The sequence below is a fragment of the Anolis carolinensis genome, chromosome 1 (genome assembly GCF_035594765.1).
Source record: "Anolis carolinensis isolate JA03-04 chromosome 1, rAnoCar3.1.pri, whole genome shotgun sequence".
Lineage (NCBI taxonomy): Eukaryota > Metazoa > Chordata > Lepidosauria > Squamata > Dactyloidae > Anolis > Anolis carolinensis.
The window spans coordinates 331,658,810-331,681,225 of NC_085841.1; the positions used below are offsets into that span (position 1 = coordinate 331,658,810).

At 41.8% G+C, this 22,416-nt stretch overlaps 1 protein-coding gene across 1 annotated transcript; it reads right to left on the bottom strand.

Annotated features, from left to right (window-relative positions):
• Positions 1 to 537: 537 nt before the first annotated feature.
• ngb (neuroglobin) lies at positions 538 to 22,134 on the bottom strand. The gene is made up of 4 exons (XM_003214432.4): positions 21,525 to 22,134; positions 12,449 to 12,560; positions 5,491 to 5,610; positions 538 to 2,705 (listed from the first exon to the last, which is right to left on the bottom strand). Exons 1-4 carry the CDS (start codon positions 21,626 to 21,628, stop codon positions 2,559 to 2,561), a joined length of 483 nt encoding a protein of 160 aa, XP_003214480.1. The 5' UTR covers positions 21,629 to 22,134; the 3' UTR covers positions 538 to 2,558.
• Positions 22,135 to 22,416: the final 282 nt, after the last annotated feature.

Consider the following 22,416-nt stretch of genomic DNA (forward strand, 5'->3'; position numbering starts at 1 on the left):
CCTCCAGTACGCTACATACATGCCACTCTATGACTCTTCAAAGTAGTGGGATATATAAAAATAAATAGAAGGATATTTGTGTAGGGAGGAGGTTGGATGGAAAGAAAGAAAGAAGTTGTCATGTAGGGACTGAAACTAGTATGTACAACTTCTTCATTTCCATCAGATTTGGTACTAATACAGTCCCAAAGACTGAAAGGATTCTGTTCTACCAGTTCCCTGGTTTTTGTTAATTTATTTTGCTCTGATGGTATCACAGTAAGATCATGACTTTGAGGAAGTTACTTCCTTAAAACTCCATCTCTCAAAATCTCTCAGCAGGATTGTCGGGAGTGGGATAGTCCAAAAAAATCAGTTTTCCAGATTCTGATAAACATCATTACCATGTGTCTACATTACCAGAAGCCAAAAATATGACACTTTGAAAACTCTTCCAGATTCTGAATACTCTTGTAAACTAGATTCACATCCAATTTCTTCAATAAAAGGGATATTTTGTAGTAAGGCTATATTAGAAAACAACCCAAAACTGAGGTCTGGAGCATGATTTGAATTCTTTATTATAAAACTAGCATCGTAAAACCAATCTATGTTTAAACTATAGACATCCTTGCTCTGCTAGGATGCCCCCCCCCCCAAACACACACACACACACACATCTTTTTTTTTTTTTTTTGGTGGAAATACGGACATATTTCAAAGTAACTGTCCCTAAACCATCTGGAGTTTATGGGCATGACAAAAATCTCAGCACGAAACAATTTCCTTGGGAAAAATGTGTATTATCTCTCCCACAAGGACACTTTAATACAACAGTACATAAACAAAACATGAAAAGATTGCTCAGCTGATTTTTTGACACATAAAAACAGTTGTTCCTTACACATAAAGGAAATATATGATTCTGGATCGGCAGCTGCTTCCACTTGGTCTGGAAGTTCCACCCCTACTTAGTCCACAAGATTAAACAGTTTCACATATCAGATATAATGACAAAATTATCATCCTACAGGACTGATTAATCAGCCTATTAATGGTACATAAAAGCACATGTAAAAGTGTGTTGTGGTCCAAGACAAAGCTGGTTCACCCGTTGTATCACTTTTGATCTATCTGGAACTATCTGAAACCAAACCAGCTTTCCAAGGTCAACCACATATATTAATGATAAAAGGACCCTCAAAATCCTTTTCACTATCATGGACAATTTTCTGCCTTATCTAGACCTGGCCCCAGGGCATGACATACCCTTTGCCTTCCTACACAGTCGTACCCAGAATTTTTCTATGATGGACCTGGTCCTGCAGTGAAAACAAGTAAAAGACGGGGACCTCAAATGAACCCTACCCCTCATGGAATCCTGTAAAGATGTCAGCTGCAACTCCTATCAACCAACATGACTGACAGGATAGCAGAAATTGTAGTCCAATGCACTTGACAGGGTAAGGAAACTGATTGTTTATTTTATTGAATGTATATGTCACCTTCCTCTCAAAGTGGAATCTTGATTGAACTAACTTGTTTACAAACATCAAAAGTTAACAAAATGGCTTAGATTCTCTAATGCTTTTGGGGGGATTTTGGGGCCCTCCAGATAAAGGTGATGTACAGCACACAGCACCCTTCACAATATCAGCTTCAGTTTGGCCTACGGAGAGTTGGAAGTCAATATGTGAAGAGCTTCACCATTCCTGTCCCTTGCTCATCAACAACAATAACAAGAGCTAAGAAGTTTGCATTTAATTAACATTCAAAATATTAAAAAAAATAAAAGCTAAGAGGATTCTGCTGAACACCCAGCAGGCTGTTTTAAAATGCTTCAAAAGAAATGGCAACTGCCCAGAAATGGATTTTATGCTACCAGCTCTCTTTGGCTTGAAACCAGAATGAATTCTGGATGCTCTTTCCAAGACCAATGCTACATCTGTCACAAATTTCATGACAAGATTTTGTTTTCACACACAGGAAACTGACAGCTCTACTGGCTTTCCAAGTTGTATTTTGTGGGAAAGTTTATTAAAAACACAACCACCTTAAACTCAGATGAACTAAGAGAAGGCTTAGTTATGTCTGAGGGTTTTTTTTGTTTTTGTTTTAAAGGAATAAAAGCTATACCGCTTGGATAATCCCAAAGAAATGCACACTCTATTGGCTCACTTCACTGTTACAACCTCAGGCTTTCTTCCTTTAATGGAATAGCTGGTGCAATAACCTTTCTGTCCTAGGAGATACTTCTAACTATTCATTGAAAATAGCGAATAAAAACCTGTAATGAGCCTTTTTGGAAGGGAAGCTACATCACTCTCTGCTTCTCTTCAAAATGCAATTCCAAACTGGCTCTCTCCTGCCCTCTGCAAACCAATATGTAGAGGAATTTGGGAGCACTGTCATGTTTTTCACGAGACATGGGAAATGCAAAAGAAAACACAAGAGATATAAGCTGTTGAGAGAAAGAGATTACTCTGAAATACACGGAGCTGGAAAGGCAGGTGTGCTCTCTCTTCAAAGCTGTCCCTGATCCAGAACAGCCAGAGTCTTCAAGCATCTCAGCCGCTGCTTTATTCCACCTTCCCAGGAACGTCCCAGCCACAAGCCATGGTTTCCACCACAGTACTGTACAGCTTGGTCCAGGCCTCACGTACATTCATGTTGAAAGCTGGGCCATGGCATTGTTCCAGCATGAACAGCAAAGACTCCCCCACCGTCTGAAAATCAAAAGGGAGACAGCAGCATCAGTATTCAACAGGCAGAAACAAGGCTGATTTATTCATCTTGCCTTGGATCTCATCCCAATGTAGAAATCCAATAAATAAATAGGTAATCCACATATGTCAAACTCAAGGCTCATGGGCCAAATTCAACCCTCCATGTCATTTATATGGCCCTCCAAATGCTGGAGTACAACTTCTATATTCCTCATCAGTAGACAGCATGACTAGAGCTGATGGGAGTTGAATGCAGTAACATCTGGAAGGCTGCAGTTTATTCGATTTAGTCAGGATATTGTGGTTTGAATTTAGACACAAGGCTTGTGGGTATGATGTCTGACTTTAATCTTTCCCCAACCTCGAGGCCACAAGTGCTGTTGGGTTGCAATCCCCATTATCCCCAGACCACTTGGTGGATAATCAAAAGTGATAAGAGTTGTTGTTCAATAACATCCAAACTGAGTAAAAACTAAAGAGCACTGACCACTATGTGAAACAACTATAGTTGGACCTCTATATCCACCAATTCTCCACCCATGGATTCAATGGCCCATTGAAGGCAACCATAAGGATGATGTGGCCTTGAAGAAAATGAGCTGGACACCCCTGAAGTAATCTAAACCAGGGGGAAGATTAGTTTTCTACATCTGGAGACTGAACCCTTGGGTTAAGGCCAAAATTAGGGTTACTTGCAGCTGAAATGTCAGTTTGTTGTTTATTCGTTCAGTCGCTTCCAACTCTTTGTGACCTCATGGACCAGCCCATGCCAGAGTTTCCTGTCAGACATCGCCACCGTCAGCTCCTTCAAGGTTAAGGCAGTCTTTTCAAGGATACCATTCATCCATCTTGCCCTTGGTCAGCCCCTCTTCCTTCCAAATGTCAGTAGGAAAGAGCTATCCAAGGTGCTGAACCCATTGTGCAAACAGGGTTCACATTCTGGACATCTCCTTTAAAGTTAAGACTAAACGGTATGGTGTAATGTTTGAGCATTAGACAATGACTCTGGAGACCAAAGTTAGAACTTCCACTCAGTCATGAAATGCACTAGGTGACTCTGGGCAAATCACAGCCTCAGAAGAAGGCAGTGACAAACTCCCCCTGAACAATTTTGCCAAGAAACCCAAAGAGTCACCTCAGGGTTGCCATAAGCTGAAAACAATTTGAGGGCATATATCAACAGGCACATCATGGTCCCAATCCGGCATTACTAACCACCAATCTTCTCACGGCAGTTTACCAATTAAAATGCAAAAATAAAAGATGCAGGATGTAAAACCAAGAATGGCAGTTGAATTTTCAATTATGATTCCTTCTATAGTTGATTTAAAAAAGCTGTTTGCCCTGCACTGACCTCTCTCACTTTCTCTTTGGCTTTTGTTTGTTTGGTTTTGTTTTTTTCATGGAGATGTGAGCAAAGGAGCTGTCTCAGTTTGACTATTTTTGGGCAACAGGTATTTTAATCAAAATCAAGATCATCAAGATCGGTTCTTGTAAGCCGCTCTGAGCCCTAGGGGAGTGGCGGCATATAAGTTTGAAAAATAAATAAATAAATAAAAATTAATCAAAATATTAACCATTAAATAATTTATGATGACCCCATCAATTTCAATGGGTTTTCTTAGACAAAGAATACACAGAGATGGTTTTGCCAGTTCCATCCTTTGAAATATAGCCTACAGCACCTGTTATTTATTGGAGATCTCCCAACCAAGTACTAACCAAGGAATGACCTTATTTAGCTTCCAGGATCAAATGGGATCTGGTCTTTTTATGGTATTTAAATAATGAAGATTATGTGAAAGCAATGCAAGCTCTCAGGCCATAGCACCAACAATACACACACACACGCATGCACATACCCTGCCCCTTATCCTATGTGGAAAGCCATCCTTGATTAGAGGAGTTTTTTTTTTTGGAAGTCAAGAGCAAAAGGATAACTACCTCTGCTCATACCACAGGTTCCAAATTCACATTGCCATCCCTTTTCCATGGCTGCGGTCTTGACCAAAAATGTATACTTAACTATACATTTAATATGCAGTTTGGCTGTCTGTGCACCTAACATCTTGAAACCACAAGCTAGACAGACTCCCTCCATTCTCCCAAGAACCATCCCTTTCACAACCCAGATGCTACATTTTCTATCAGCTTTAATCAGCATGGCCAAAGGCCGGGGATGATGGGCGCTGTAGCTAGAAATCTAGACAACACTGGGTGGGGAAGTTTTCCCAGTTTGAGAGGGTTTGTATTTGCTAGGAAAGTAACAGGGACATGGCATGTGAATATCCAAGTATCCAAAAGATGATGAACTTTCACTTTCACATATGAAAAACAAAAAATGGCAGATGAACTATGGGAATCTCCAAAAACAAAAAGTATATTTTATTCTATATTTTTTTCAGGCATGCAGTAGTAAATGTCAATAATCAACATGTAAATGATTGTCAATGCTCACTTGAGCATTTGAAAAAGTTAGCTTTTAATAACACCCCAAATTCCTTAGCAAACATGACCGGTAACCATGCTGTTCAGGTATTTGGACAGCTTTGTCCCAAAAGCTAATGTTTCAAACTTGGAGTTTGGTGTATTCACACATTTCACACATAGATGTGGGCATTTTCTCAAATCTGAGTACCGGTATTTCATTGTCTACATATAGCACATTTTGCAGATTCAAACATTTATTTCCATTTACATGAAACAAGTAAAATGGAGTTATGCAAACTGAACAAAGAGAAAGATAACCAAGAATGCAGCAAATATATCTTCAGAGGCAGCTTACCGAAAAGTACTCAAGCTTCACACCAACTGCCTGATGTTTCTTACCCAGGTTGGCAAGGTATTCTGCCAGACAATGCAAATTTTCCATGTGAGTTACAGCTGCATCTATTACTGACATTACCTAAAAGGGAAAAATAAATAAGAAGAATGTAATATTCCCTGTTAGAAAACAGAACAGTACCCTTTTTATTTAAAAGCCTTCTGCAAATACTCACTGCAGAACATAGAAGGTTTGTGTCCCCTTAAGCCCAAAAATTCAATAGCAGGAAAAACAAATTTGAAAGAAATTGTATTTAAAAGTGTATTGCCACAGTTCTACCATCTAAAACTTCCATCAGTTGTAAAGCATTCTCAATACAGAAAGCATCTTTGGGTCAGAAAAAAGCCTGGTATCCATACATAGGTCACCATGCCAGCTGATCAGAAGTGCTTCTGTTTCCAGCCTGTAGACATGTTGGGAAGCTATAGTTGATTGCTGATGGCCAATACATGTACAGATTCTTAATTATGACTCCTGTGCAATACCACAGTCACAATTTATCATGTAGGTCAGTGGTTCTCAACCTGTGGGTCCCCAGGTGTTTTGGCCTTCAACTCCCAGAAATCCTAACAGCTGATAAACTGGCTAGGATTTCTGGGAGTTGTAGGACAAAACAACTAGGGACCCGCTGCTAAGTCAATACTACAATAAACTTTAGAGGACTTTATCAACAATAGTGAAAGATCTATCACTATTTCTGAGCCTGGCAGCTAAAATCAGAGCCTCCATATTTCATCATCATTACAGAATTATCCCAGTCTAAGGTTACAAAAGTTAATAAAAATGCAATTGTACAAAAGGTAAAAATATAATTAAACTATTGTTTTAAAAAAGAGAACAGCAAATACAAATGCAGCACAGGATGAATCCTTCCCCCTGGGCAGTCAACCCTCAATGGCGTTGTTATAGTGGTTGCTGTGCCTGTTGCTGTTGTGTGCCTTCAAGTTGTTTTCAAGGTTGTTCAGCGAGACTTTTTCAGCAGAGGTTTGCCATTGCTTTCCTCTGATGCTGAGAGGGCGTGACTTGAGAGGAAGCCTGTTCATGACTAAGCAGGGATTCAAATCCTGGTCTTCAGAGTTGTACTCCGGTGCTCAGACTGCAACATCATGCTCCTAAAAGCCTTGTTGAAACAAAAGAGTCTTTGCCTGCTTAGGAAAGCATAGCCAGGAGGGTACCAATCTAACCTCTCTAGAAAGGGAATTCCAGAGCCTGGGAACAGCCACATATATACCTATGATTATGGTGGGACAGAGAGAGGAAGGCCTCCGAAAAAAATCTCAAAACATTGCCAGATTCACATAGGAAGGTATGATCCTTCAGATAATGGAATGAGATAGAAAGCACAGCTCCAGTATGCTTTGCCTCAAAGTACGCTGGCCCAAGACTCTCCCAGAGTATGTTTTGGAGTGGGGGTGAGGAATGAACATCAATAATAGAACTGATTCTACTGTTAAGAAGAGAGATGTAACAAATGCTGCCAGGCAGCAGTGACAGGCTCACTCAATAGATCTGACCTTTCCTGCCTCCCCATTCCTTATTCTATTGAGGGAGACTGGAGGATCAACTCAAAATACCTTTCAAAATCATGCTAGTCCTTTGGGAATTATCAAAAAAAATTGCAAGTACCAAGAGTAGCCAATAGTTTCCATGTTGGAGAGCCAGTGAATCTCCTCTGACTTTATTTCATACTCTAATTGAGCTGTCCAAGGTTCTAGACTTATTTGTGGGGTATGATCCAACACCTTGAACAGCACCTTAAATTGGAATAAAATTTAAAGCAGATTAATCACACACCTGACATGGAGGCCATCAGATATGGTCATAGTTATTACTTCTTACATGTAGAGAAATAAATGTGTTAAAGAGTAATCCCAAGACACACTTCCAATGGATGGTACATGTTGTGGAGGTGTGGAACACCCTTTTATCCCCTTGCAAATGAGCTACCAATGGTGGCTTTCAAAACAGGGCAATCTGTGTCACAACATGGATGGTAACAATGCTGTTTTTAATGCATTACTTCTCAGGGTAATGAGGACATAATGATTGTACTTTTACAAAATACTTTTAATTATGAAATATATATCCCACCGTTCTCCTGTGCTCACCTTTAAAAGACTTAAGATGGCTTACAATAAGATGAAATAAAAAAGATGCAGACACTAAATTTTTGCAATGCACTATTGCTCAAAAAGATATCTGTCAAAATTAAAACATAATTTAATAATTTCAGACCAGAGAAATAAACATCACCAGTGCTAATCATAAGCAACAGAAGGCATCAAACGAAAACCAGCCAATTGATAAGCTAAAAATCAGCCAAAAAGAAAGACTTCCAACAATGCTGCAGGCTTCCAAGTTTGGACCTTTTTTAACCTATCCCCAGAATAAGTCTCTACTTTTTCTTCCTGCTTGCTTCTATTAAGCTGTGGCATGGATTTAATTATTTAAATGAAATTATAGCTGTTTCTGGTAAAAAAAAATAGAATTAGGTTTTTCTTTTTCTAAAATACATTAAGTAAAGGTAAAGGTTTCCCCTGACATTAAGTCCAGTTGTGTCTGACTCTGGGGGTTGGTGCTCATCTCCATTTCTAAGCCGAAGAGCCAGCGTTGTTCATAGACACCTCCAAGGTCATGTGGCCGGCATGACTGCATGGAACACCGTTACCTTCCTGCTGGAGTGGTACCTATTGATCTAATCACATTGGCATGTTTTCGAACTGCTAGGTTGGTAGAAGCTGAAGCTAACAGCAGGTGCTCACTCCGTTCCCCGGATTCGAACCTGCGACCTTTCGGTCTGCAAGTTCAGCAGCTCAGAACTTTAACACACTGCGCTACCAGGGGCTACTGCACATAAAATGCATTATCTGCACATTTTTAAAAAATCAGGATTAAGTTCTATATATATTCACAGATTCACTTTACCCACAGGTAATTTTAGAGAAACCTTTAAACAAAAGCATTTGTGCCAGTAATTCACATAGTTAGAATATATGGCAGCTGACACCACTTGGCCAGCAAGTACACTTAATTGATTACTGTAAGCCTTCAAGACACTCTGCTCTTAATAGCCCTGCTCAGATCCTACAAGATCAGGGATGTGGCTTCCATGATTGAGTCATTTCTCTTTTTCTACCGCATTCAACTTTTTTGAAAGACAATGAGGGCCTAAACACACTAAAGGCTTCAGATTCCATTTGGACTTGGAAGCTGACCCCTCATTACTACTTGGATGGAGGACCATCAATGAATACCAGGTGCTATATTTCAGAAGAAGAAGCTAGCAAAGCCTCTTTTGCATTCCTTGCCGAAAAATACCCTATAAAACTCATGGGGTCACCATAAGTCAACAGGTGACTTGAACACCCATACCATCTTTTACAATGAATCATCTTGTCTCATGGCAGGTACAAGAGGCCGTGGTGACGCAATGGGTTAAACCCTTCTGCTGGCTGAACTGTTGACCTGAAGGTTGAAGGTTCAAATCCATGAGACGGGGTGAGCTCCCGTCTGTCAGCCTAGCTATGCGGGGACATGAGAGTAACCTCCCAGCAGGATGGTAACACATCTGGGCGTCCCCTGGGCAACGTCTTTGTAGATGGCTGATTCTCTCACACCAGAAGTGGCTAGCAGTATGTTCTCAACTCACTTCTGACGCAATAAAAGAATGGCAAGTACGAAGTCCAATAGCCCAGTTTTGTCATTGTACTTGCTAGTAAAAGTTCAGACTTAATTGGGTCTTAGACTCTTTGAGCTTTTGTAAAAGTTCCAGACATCCTTTAAATAGTTTTGATGGTACACATCAGGATGTGAAGATTTCAGGTTTGTATAATCTACTCTATACTTTTCACCAGAATGGGATACAATGAACAGACTCATACAATTCTTTAAAAAAAACTGAACCCAGGATTTTGTCCTAAGTACTAGCTCTGAACAGAGCCATTGATCTTCCAAAACAGAAATCTATAACCAATTAGCTCAGCCTCTCCTATTTTCAAAATGTAATTTAGGACTGTGGGAGTAATCTTATTGTTAAACAGTTGGGATTTATGTACATCAGAACCAGATGAAGCCAAGACAAAGCAGGTCCTGTTAGACCAGTTGAGGTACTTCCCAAAAGGAGCCCAGCCTCCTTGTCAAACTGAACCCCACCTTATGTGACATCCAGCCTTTAAAAAGAGGGGGCTCCCCAACCCAACACAAATAACATCTTTAAGACTTCATTTGTGTAAAAACTCCCAGGATGGAGTGAGGAGAGAGGCTGTATGAGTAACGAGCCCATTTTGGGCCACATTCTTGTGGGAGAGAACTTGTCCAATTGCTAGAAATTGGTAGAAAAAATGTGATTCCAGTTTGTTTCTCAGTTGTCACTAGAGAGATACTGGATGATGAAGAAAAATTATGTGATGTTTTAATTTAGGATGTTCTGTTGTCTGTGTCTTCCTTGAGCGGCTTACTCATAAAATGAGATGGGACAAAAAAGGAGTTGATAGCATTTTTTCCACTACCATTTTGCTTCACTTTTTTTTTTTTGGGGGGGGGGGGGGGGGGGAGGAAGAGAATCCAAAACTTGTTGTAAGTTATGTAACTCCTCAAGCACTACACCCATTCTTCTGTCGTTTGGTCAGTTTCATGCCTAAGGAGATGTATAAGGTGTATACCATTTCCATACACATTGTTCTCATGAAACACAGGAGGGGAAGTAGGGAAGTGACTCACCTCTCCCTATCAAATAAATTGAGGACTTCCTTTGTACAATGAACTGTTGCACATCCTTCTGAAATTTTACAGGTTTGTTTCTCAATAGCACCTCTAGGCTGTCTGTCATTTTCAGAACAATAGTCCACAGGGAGAAACACACCCTTTTTGGATACTATCCAAATAAAAAGGCTGTTATTGTACAAAAAAGTCTCTCCACCTATTGATTTGAAACTTGGCAGCCATGCATCCCTAAGATGAGGCAACTTTTCCAACAAATTTCTTCCAATTCTGCCAAGAAAAAAGTTCTTGGCAGTTCATTTTTTAAAAACATGGAACTCCAGATGCAAGTAGCATATAAAAACAAATATTTTGGCAGGCATAGTTCTATCCCATGGGGTATTGATAATGATCAAAAAATGTTATAGCTATTTTGGTATTTCCAATATCGCTTTGTTGTACTTGTTGTTGCTGTTAACTACCTTCAAGCTGATTTCAACTTATGTGTCCCTACAAATGGGAGACCACCAAGTCACTCTACTATCAACAGCCCAGCTGAGGCCTTGTAGACTCAGGTCTGTGGCTTCCTTGATTGAGTCTTTCGATCTGGGTAGGCTCAATCTTTTCCTTTCCTACTGTCCTCCACCAAGCATTATAGCATTTTCTGGTGAGTTATGTCTTCTCTTGATATGGCCAAAGTATGATAACTCCAAATGTAATCATCCTGGTTTCTATAAAGAGATCAGGACTGATTGGTTTTACCAGTCCACGGTATCTGCAGAACTCTACTCCATCATCACATCTCAAATAGGCTGGTTGGTTTTCTTCCTATCAACTTTTTTTCACTCTCCACCTTTTATAGCCATACATAAAAAGGTAAAGGTTTTCCCCTGTTAAGTCCAGTCATGACTGACTCTGGGGGTTGGTGCTCATCTCCATTTCTAAGCCGAAGAGCTGGCGTTGTCCGTAGACACCCCCAAGGTCATGTGGCCAACATGACTGCATGGAGCGCCGTTACCTTCCCGCCGGAGCAGTACCTATTGATCTACTCACATTGGCATGTTTTCGAACTGCTAGGTTGGCAGGAGCTGGGGCTAACAGCGGACACTCATTCCGCTCCCGGGATTTGAACCTGGCACCTTTTGGTCCGCAAGTTCAGCAGCTCAGCACTTTAATGCACTGTGCCACCAGGGGCCCCTACATAGAAATAGACAAATACAATGGCATGAATTATCCTAGCTTCAGTATTCAGTGATGTATCTTTACACTTCAGGATCTTGTTTACTTCCTTCATAGCTGCTCTTCCAGGTTCCAGCGTTCTTCTGATTTCTTAACTGCAGTCTCAATTCCGATCAATGGGAAACACTAAACTTCAGATTTTTGAACCTTGATTTCAGCTTCAGATCTGGGTTGTGGCAGTTCAGTTCCAAATGCAATTTAATCATCTATTATTTATGTATGGAAATGTTCATAGTCTGCCTTTCATTGTAAGGTATCAAGGAAATGTACAGATTATACAATATAAGTAAATTACAATAATTATATGTTCTTATCTTGTTTAAATTAAAAACAAGACAATACATTGCAACAGCTTAAGAGTTCACAACAATTTAAAACCATGCATATGCATGTAAACAAGTCCCTAAAATCTTTAATAAGACTAGATTATTAGAAAACACCACACTTGATTGCAGACTTCTAACCAAATTTTTCAGTCAGTACACACCTTTCTGACCCACTGCAAGTTACCCAGAGAACTGCCAGCCACTCCTGATCTAGCATCTGTTCATTGTGCATCCATTTTATCCTTACAGCAACCCTATTAAATATATCGGTTTGACAGAATAGATGGCTTAAAACTACTCATAGAACATTGTGAGTTTGTGTGGATTTGAATCTTGGGGTGCATCTACACTATAGAAGTAATGCAGTTTAGCACCACTTTAACCTCTGTGACACAATGCTATGGAACCATGAGAGATTAATTACCTTTCATCTTCTCTGCCAAAGAGTGCTGATGCTTCACCAAATTATAAATCCTATGATTCCATCACAGTTAAAGTGGGGTCAAATTGTATCAATTCTGTAGTACAGATGCCCCCTTAGTCTCCAAGTTCACATCCCAAATATGCAATAACTGCTAAAGCAGACTTCACCAACTGAGTTGCAATGTGTATATAATTCCATACAATTATCAGGCAAGTTTCTTTATACCTCTCACCTTTCTTATGTGTTCCAAAAATTCAGGTGATGAGAGACACTCCTGAGGAGTAGAGAATTTCTTGCAGTTGTACTGGAAAAGGGGCAAGAGATCAGGGTTCAGATCAAAAAGCCTGAAATACAAGACATCAACTTGTCATTTAGTTTGGTTTGAAGGTGTTCCACAAAACATTGATAATTGCTCTTATCTCAATAATCGCTCTCCCTTGAGTCAATGAAACATCCAAGCTTCTTCTGGATAAGTCTACCTAGTAGATCCAAGACATCCATCAAATCAATCAATCTGAAAAGGAAATGTCTTTCTCTTGGATATGTCAGTATTCATCCTAACTTCAGAAAGACAGCCCTTCTTGGTCTGTTCGTTCACAACTATCATCTCTAGAGGAGTGTGAATAGACTCAATGGAGGAAGTCATGGTCTTCAGTTTGCAAGACCTAAGCAGGGCTTTTTGTGATGGGGTGACTGGAGGGAATGGGGCTGTTGATGATAGAGTAACTGCATTCATTGGGTTGCCATGAGTAGAAGTCCATTTTAATAGCAGTTAACAATAAACAAATGGATCAGAATGGGGCAGCCTCTTAAACTCGCCTTCCATTCGCTCAACCTGACCCAAAAGAGGGCAAGTTAGAGACTGTTGTTCTTTCCCCTTGTTCTAATCACTTCTCATATATTTGATGTGAGGGTGTGTAACTTTATTCATGTCCCTCTGACAAGTGTCCTGAAAACATCTGTTTGGCCATGTTGGGAGCATAGCTCTAGTCCAGCAGAAGGGTTCTTATGTTCTTATCAGGGAGCAGGGAGGCAATAACATCAGTGACAAGGGGGAAAAAGAGCCAGAGGGATAGGCTATAAGGACCCCGCAAATGTCAACTATAAACACTCCTCCTAACCCAATAACTGCCATCAAGAAAAGGGGGAGGCAATGAATTCTTGATGGAGTATATCTGTCGAATCACTCAAATTGAAGTTTTGTTATAATGGATATGAGAACATTAAAAAGCAGCAAAATTTCTTCCAAAATTTGAGAGCTGAAAATGGAGGTATGCATCAGTCCCCAAGTCCTTGACAGCTGTTAAATTCTGGGCTCAGCAGACCTTTTGGAAAGGCAGTTTTGTATGTCTCTGTCTAACCTGAAAATCTTCCACCCATTCTTCTGAATCCATATTAGGCAAATCAGTCTAATTTCCCATTGGTTCTTTCCTCTATACAATGAAAACCCATGCAATGGAACTAGAGGTGGTTTTTGTTGTATGACTTGAAACCGACTGACCCAATTATAGGGTCTACTACTTGGTGAGATTATTCACAAAAGGTTTGTTATTGATTTCCTATCAATCAAAACTGGAGCATTTTGTTTTTTCCTGGCAATGACTCTGCCAAGTACCATCCAGCTCAGATCTTGCTTAGCTTCTACAATCAGACAAGAGCTGGTGCCTTTAGGTTATATAGGCATACATTGCTGCATTCCCAAAGTCAGGGTTGTTAAAATCTATGAAATAATCATAAACTTAAATAAGGACTGAAAAATATCTCTTCTCGCTTGAAACTCCTTTACTGACCAGGGAATTAAAGTTCGAAATTAAAAGCAATTTACAGCTTTCTAGAGACTCTTGAAGTCTGTCCCATCTGCCTCCTCCCTGGCTCCAGGGTTAACAGAAAGCACTGGCCATTTAGCTGTTCTCTCGCATGCACCATTTCCTCTGCCCTGGGACTGATCCCGGAATTAATTGAGTCTCTCCCCCAGGGCCAGGCCTGGCCCCAGCTCTGGCAATGGCTCTGTCACAAGCAATTAGGAAGCCGCTCTGATACACTCTGCAGAGCTGAGCACATGGGAGAGGACTGCGGAGCTGCTCCCAGAGTTAAAGGAAAGCATATCTTCACAACTAGAGAGATGAGAGGGAATATAGATGAAGCTTGGAAACATTTTTAGAGCAATTCAAATATCCCAACTGGGAGATTCTGAATGTGGTACACCAAAAAAGTAATTTTTCCAAGGTCGAAACCAAAAGCCGCCAAGCTCCCTTTGCTATATGCTTCACCATCTCTGTTTTAAAGGCAGATTGCTACATGAAGAACTTTGTACAAGAAGTTCTACAAGTTCTACAGGCTCAGTTCCAGCAGTTATGGCTTCAATAGTATTATCAAAAGGGAAAGACAAAAGATCAGTTTGCATCGGAAGAAATGGGCTGTGGCCCATGAAAGATTAAACTCAATTAAATTAAAATAAGATGCCAAAAGACTAATTTCTTCTCTCTTTTTCTCTCCCTTCTTCCTTCCTCACACATACACGCATACATATTGAAATAGACTGAACATGATTGATTACTTCTTTTAAAAGCAAGTAGTCTTGAATTGGATCCGGGCCCTTACAACTACAATCATTATCGCCTAATTTGATCTTCATAACCCTTAACTATGTACCTTCAAGCTGAATGAGATAGCTGTAACTCCTTAATGCTAATGCAATGGCATGTTTCATTAGGTCAATGGCATTCTCATTATTTCTTATCTCCCAGTGATACCTCAAGGAACTGAAAATGACAAGCTGGAATGTGTCCAGAGGAGGGCGACTAAAATGATCAAGGGCCTGGAGAAAAAGCCTTACGAGGAGAGGCTTAAAGAACTGGGCATATTTAGCCTACAGAAGAGAAGGCTGAAAGGAGACATGATGGTCATGCATAAATATGTGAGGGGAAGTCATAGGGAGGAGGGAGAAAGCTTGTTTTCTGCTGCCCTGAAGACTAGGACGTGGAACAATGGCCTCAAATGATAGGAAAGGAGATTCCACCTGAACATTGGGAAGAACTTCCTCACTGTGAGAGCTGTTCAGTAGTGGAACTCTCTGCCCTAGAGTGTGAGAGAGGCTCCTTCTTTAGAGGCTTTTAAGCAGAGGCTGGATTTTATTTACAGCATTTATATTCCGCCCTTCTCACCCCAAAGGGGACTCAGGGCGGATTACATTACACATATAGGCAAACATTCATTGCCTTTTAACATAGAACAAAGACAAGACAAACATAGGCTCCGAGCGGGCCTCGAACTCATGACCTCCTGGTCAGAGTGATTCATTGCAGCTGGATTCAGCTGGCTTGCTCTCCAGCCTGCGCCACTTGTCAGGGGTGCTTTGAATTTGATTTTCTTGGCAGGGGGTTGGACTAGATGGATCACAAGGACTCTTCCAACTCTATGATTCTATGAGTGCCAAAATATCCTTTTCCTTAAAGAAATGTCCTCATTTCTATGCACAAGGGACATGCCTTGTTTAATTTTCAGAATGGAGAGCGTTTGATCTTCCCACATCACTGGATGCAATTCTGATCATACCTCACAATAGGCTATAGTGGCAAAGTATGAAGTAATCTGAAATCCAATCATCTGCAGGTGAATTATGTTGCCTATTCTAGTTTTATGTGAGTTCTTCTCTCAAGTTAATGTTTCTTGCCATTTCTTTTTAAGAGACTCCTCATGTATGAGGAACAAACTGAAATTGACACTTAGAGCAATATGTGTACTCTAATACTGAGTGTGATTTAAAGAAGCTAAGCACTTACATTTAAATGTAAAGCATCCAGATTCCAGAAAGAGAAATTCTATGCATCTTATTCCAAAGATACAAGACATTTGACATTTTCTACCTTCAGGCATATTCAGGTATATTCAGGCATATCTGCTTATCATTATTTTTCTCCCGCTGCATCTTGATTCTCTATTGAACTCTTTAGAACTCATGAAATTCAGAGTTAAGGTTGTTATAATAGTTATAATAGTTAAGGTAGTTATGACTGGAAAATTGGAAAGTTTCCAAAGAAGAGTGACCAAGATATTGAAGGATCTGAAAACCAAGACTTAGGGAACAACTTAGGAATCTGGTTATATTTACTTTGGAGAAAAGAAGAATGATAGGTGACATGAGAGCCATTTCTAAATATCAAAAGGGATGGCATGTAGAAGATGGAACAAGCTTGTTATCTGCTGTTTGAGAGACTAGAACATGAACCAATAGATTCAAATTATGATTCCACCTAAAATTTAGAAAGAACTTCTTGACTGAAGAGCGATTTGATGGTGGAATTTCAGAAGGTGGTGGAGACTTCTTTGGCGGTCTTTTAAAGGAGGTTACATGGGCATCTTTCAGGTGTTCTTTAGAGGGTTGGACTAGATAGCACCTGTGGTTCCGCCCAATTATTAGATTTGATAACCAGAACCAGGCTGGGGTTCTGGTTATCATATATAAGTACAGAAATATTAGTGAAGAAAATCAACCTCCAAAAATTGGATCAACTTATCAATGGGTTGATCAAAAAAGCCATCTCCTTCTCTGAGTAGAGGGTGAAAGTCAAAGAGAATATAAAAGAAACACTGCCTCCTTCTACTCTCTCTGCTTTGGCACTGCTTCTGGCCTTTTTGAATGGGGAAATAGTGGCAGCATAAGAATGGCTCCCCCCTCCCTCCAATGGGGTATTGATGCTTTCCCCTCTCTACAGAATGACTCTTGTCTTATCTATGGGTCACATCAAAATCCCAAATTTTGGCCTCAAAACTTGCCCACAATTTATACATGAGGTCGACTTATACATGACTAGATACAGTATGTCTTTGTAAGTGTGTTTACATGTATGAGAATTAGAATTGGGAAGTTTTAGAACACTTGCATCCAATAGAGAGCTGCTGTTATGTTTCAACACAAGAGGGTCGGCAAAGTGATGGCTGCACAACAGACCCAATGTGAAATGGGACTGCTGTGTGTATTGTATCGGTCCTGATGCACATTGGACACACTGACGATGAGAACTTGGCACCAATGTGCATTAGGCACTCTTGTTGGGGTCCTGTCACACATCTTCACAAATCACTAACAGGATTTCTTACTATCTCTTACAGTATATGCCTAAGAATATAGATGGTGCTGTAGTATTCCTGTGAAGGATCCTAATCTTTTGTGCTTTTGTGGAAATGTTATCTACCCCATTAGTTCTGATATAAATAACCACTGGGAAAGCCCCATGGTTGTTTTCCCCCTCCCCCTTGTACTGTAAAGATAACATCACGGGGTCTTCCCATTCTTAACAACCTCAACTAATTCCAGTTCTATTGAGTTATATCTTATAATAAATTATATGTTTTAATTGGTTGCCTCCTTTGTAGTGCTGGTTTTTTTTTTGTTTGTTTGTTTGTTTCATGTCAGGAGCAACTTGAGTCACTTCTGGAGTGAGAGAATTCGCCGTCTGCAAGGACGTTGCCCAGGGGACGCCCGGATGTTTTGATGTTTTTACCATCCTTTGTGGGAGGCTTCTCTCATATCCCCACATGGAGCTGGAGCTAATAGAGGGAGCTCATCCGCGTTCTCCCTGGGTGGGATTCGAACCTGGCAGTCTTCAGGTCAGCAACCCAACCTTCAAGTCACGAGGCTTTAACCCACTACGCCACCAGCTTTTAACTACCTTTTCCTGATATTATAATTCTAGCTTCTGAGTAACATGGCATTCTCATTTTGATCATGTTATCACTACTTTGCTTGAAATTTTTAACTTGTCTTTAATTTCCAAGTGTCTTTCTCTGAAATGATGTTTACAGCAAAAGCTACTACGGAAGGGTACTTGGGCAAAAAAAGACTTGTTAATAAGACGTTCTACGGAAATGTTAAAATTCTCTGTGCTTCATGTTTGGACTTTTCTTCACATTTGGCACTGTCTCCCAGAGTGTTTTGTTACAGGAAACTGTGGGAGACCCAAGCTAATCAGGCCGGAGCAATCATTCCTGCTTGCAGCAAGGATGGCACTGATCTTTGCTGTGTGGCTTGTATATTCTGTTTTGGATGGACAGGGCACATCTGGTCTTCTATGATTCCCAACAACAAACAGAGATGGATCACTTAGTGTAGACTTATTTGTAGATTCCATCTTCGGTTTGATGGGAGAGAAGCAGGAACTAAATCTTGGCATGCATGACACAAGAAACAAAGTACAGCCAGCCGTACACATTTGCTAGAATCAGGAACACAGAATCCTTGTGAATATGAAAAACTGGGAATAAAGAAACTGCAGATTTTTTTTATCTCTCTAAGAGTTTCTAGGCCCTTCAGCACAACTCCATGATCAATATCCAGTGGATGCTGATTACAGAATTGCACTGGATGACCCAGAGATTCCTAGAGAGCTGTTTTCTATAGGAATCTCTAGGTCCTCCAGTGTGATTGAAAGAAGTTACCCATTGAGTCACTCTGGAGGACTTAAAGGTCTGCTCTCTAGGAACCTCTAGTTCCTCCAGAGTGACCACAGAGTTGCACTGGAAACCCTAGAGCAGTGGTAGTGAACCTATGGCATGCATGCCAGAAGGAGCACACAGTGCCCTCTCTCCTGACACATAGGCCACCTCCCCGCCCCCCCCCCCCTTCACCTTACAGCTGGTTTTGTAGTGTGATTTCGGCACTCGATCTCTGAAAGGTTAGCCACCACTGTCCTAGAGATTGATAGAGAGAACATTTTAATCAAATCCATGAATATTCAAATCCAGAAAAGTTTAATCTGCAAATGTGAAGGGCTGACTTTAGATGTAACCAAGCAACAGCTAACAGTACCCTGCTCACTTATAAGCAACCAGACTTTCAACTGAAAGAACCCAGCCCCTCAGCTCAAACCCAAACACAGCAAGCAAAGCCATGGCGCAGACGGGAGAGCAATGAGTCACTGACCAGGAGGTCATAAGTTCGAGGCCTGCTCGGAGCTATGTTTGTTTGTCTTTGTCCTGTGTTAAAAAGGCATTGAATGTTTGCCTAATATGTGTAATGTGATCCGCCCTGAGTCCCCTTCGGGGTGAGAAGGGTGGAATATAAATGATGTAAATAAATAAATAAATAAATAAATGGAGTCAGAGGAATCAGGATTAAACAGAAATGGCTTTTTGATTGGCAGGGATGATGATGACATCTGTCATCCTTCAAATATCCTTGTTCTATTTGAAATTAGAAGCAATCCCTACGGTGACTCAAATGTTTTTGTTTTTGTTCCCCAGCAGCTGTATTCCATTATTGAGCTGCTCTACTGTAATGCAAAACATTTTGGAGTGGCTTAGTTTGGGTGGGAAATTTAAGAGTCCTGTGTCATCTACTTCTGATAGTGAAGGAAACTTTTAGAACTGCATAACTGATATGAGTTAACACAGCTACCTACATTTTGGGTTTTTCATGGCTACAAGAGCTAGCATGACAAATGCATCATCATAACACCAATGCACAGACTAGACCACTGATTCAAGCTTAGATCTTCCTGCTGGAAGTTCTAACAATGTGTCCACATTAGCCTTTAGGGCTGCCAGTATATTAAAGGAAATGGGAGAAGGGCAGCTTGTAGTTAATGAAGCACTACATCCATCTTTGTCCATAGGTAGATAAGGGTTTTCCCCTGACATTAAGTCTAGTCGTGTCCTACTCTGGAGGTTGGTGCTCATCTTCATTTCTAAGCCAAAGAGCCAGCGTTGTCCGTAGACACCTCCAAGGTCATGTGGCCGGCATGACTGCATGGAGCGCCGTTACCTTCCCACCAGAGTGGTACCTATTGATCTAATCACTGTTAGGCTGTTAGGAATTGTGGGAGTTGAAGTCCAAAATGCCTGGCAGGCTGAAGTTTGCCCATGCCTGATGTAGATGCAAGGAGGAGACAGAGGAGATTTGAGAGATGGACCAGGTTTGTTTGTCAGACAGAAAGAGGCTGAGTGAGTGGACAAGATGGATGGGGTGCCAGGGTCACAGAGACAGATTCCAAGTGGCTTGTCCCGGGATGGCTGCAGAGAGAACTGAAAAAGGCTCTTGACTGTGGAGAGATTTTGAATCATCCGCTTTTGGGGAGGAGATGATGGAATGAGAGGGCATCCCTCACCATTCCAATATAGAATCATGCGGTTGGAAGAAAACCCAAGGAGCACTCTCCTGTCATGCAGGAACACACAATCAAAGCACTCCTGTCAGATGGCCATCCAGCCTCTGTTGTAAAACCTCCAGAGAAGGAGATTCCATGATGCTCCAAAACAGCTTATCCACTGACAAACAGCTCTCATTAGTTCTTCCTAATGTTTAGGTGGAACCTCTTTTCCTGCCACTTGAATCCATTGCTCCATGTCCTGGTCTCCAGAGCATCAAAAAGAGGGAGCTCATCCACACTCCCCCCGGGTCGGATTCGAACCTGGCAGCTTTCAGGTCAGCAACCCAACCTTCAAGTCACTTAGTCCATTACGCCATCTGGGGGCTCCATCTCCACTACCATGCTTTTTTAGCAAATCATGAAGAGTAGTTCCGAAACACAAAATAATTTAGGAATCAGGCTCTGTGGATAAACTTCGGTGGACACTCATGGGGATTTGGTTAATCAGTTTAATTTCATGAGTAAACTAGATTTTTTTGAAAAATCTTGAACGTTTTCAGGGAGGGAACCCCTAACCCACCCCTGATGTGACATCTTTTCAAATATTGAAACATGGCTATGCTGTCCCTCTGAGGCTCCTTCTACGCTGTTTATATACCAGGATCTGATCCCAGATTATCTGATTTGGACTAGATTATGTGAGTCTAAAAGGTAAAGGTTTCCCTGGCGTTAAGTCCAGTCATGTCTGACTTTGGGGGTTGGTGCTCATCTCCATTTCTAAGCTGAAGAGCCGGCGTTGTCCGTAGACACTTCCAAAGTCATGTGGCCGGCATGACTGCATGGACCGCCGTTACCTTCCCGTTGGAGCGCTACCAATTGATCTACTCACATTGGCATGTTTTCGAACTGCTAGGTTGGCAGGAGCTGGAGCTACACTACCAGAAAATCTGGGACCAGATCCTGGGATATAGGGGCAGTGCGGAAGGGGCATGAACCTTCTATTCCCCAGTCTAAACATACCCAGCGGCTCACAGGGCTTGGTTTCCAAACCTTCTTCTGTGGACATGTCTCAGGTTGTCCACCTCAGGATGCCCAGAAGGGGACAGGGTCTTCCAAGTGCGGCCAGGTCGAGAGTGGGCTCTAGATGGCTTTCCTCCAGAGTTTTTTTTTGGGTGGGGGGGGGGTCCCCTTTGAGCACCCCCCCCCCCGCCCCTGCCTTACCTGCTAAAGAGGACCATGCCGTGCTCCAAAGGGTTGGCGCTCACTTTTTGCCAGCTGGCTCGGATCAACTGCTGCTGGGCGCTGGAAAGTGCCCCGCTCTCCATGTTTGCTTCCTGAGGAAAAGGGAGGAAGAGAGAGGCCAGGGGCTCCCAGAGGCGGAGGAGCAGCAGGTGGACCCGATCCTGGGAGGCAAGGGAGGCAAGGGCGCTGCTGCTGCTGCCGCTGCTTTGGGCTTCTCCTCTGCGCTGGACTTTGTTGCTCACATCCCTATTAGAAGCGGCCAAAGGATCCTTGGGGCTCCTTTGGCTGAGAGAGGAAAGAGAATCTCAGTCCGAAGAGAGGCCGGCCGCTCCTCCCGCCTGCCTGCCAGCCCCAGGTGTGAGTGAGTGAGTGAATGAGTGAGCGAGCGAGCGAGCTCTGCCCTCGGCTCCCCCGGGCAAGGCGCAAGGAGCCCGGCGCCTCGCTCTTCCCTTCCCGGCTTCCAGCCCTTGGAGCCCTTAAAGAGACAGACCCTTCCCTCGGGAAGCAGCCTCCCCACAAGACGCAGTTGGGAGAGTTTTGTTTCGGGGTTATTTTTTTGTCTCAACGCGCGCGTTTGTGCCCGCCTCGGGCTAAGTTTGCGCGGCGAAACAAAGCTGCATTGGGGGGAAACGTCAAGAGGAGTTCCCTTCATCCTCAGGTCATTTTTGTGGTGTGCAACGTTTCAAAGTGACAACATTCACACTGGACTCCAACTGACAAAGAGGTTTTTTTCTCTCTCTCTCTCTCTCACCCTGGACTTTCCACAGATATATCTATAAACCTTCCTTGCTTAGTTTCTCCATGCCTCACAACCTCTGAGGATGCCTGCCATAGAACAGAATACTCCTAGAACATGGCCATACAGCCCGGA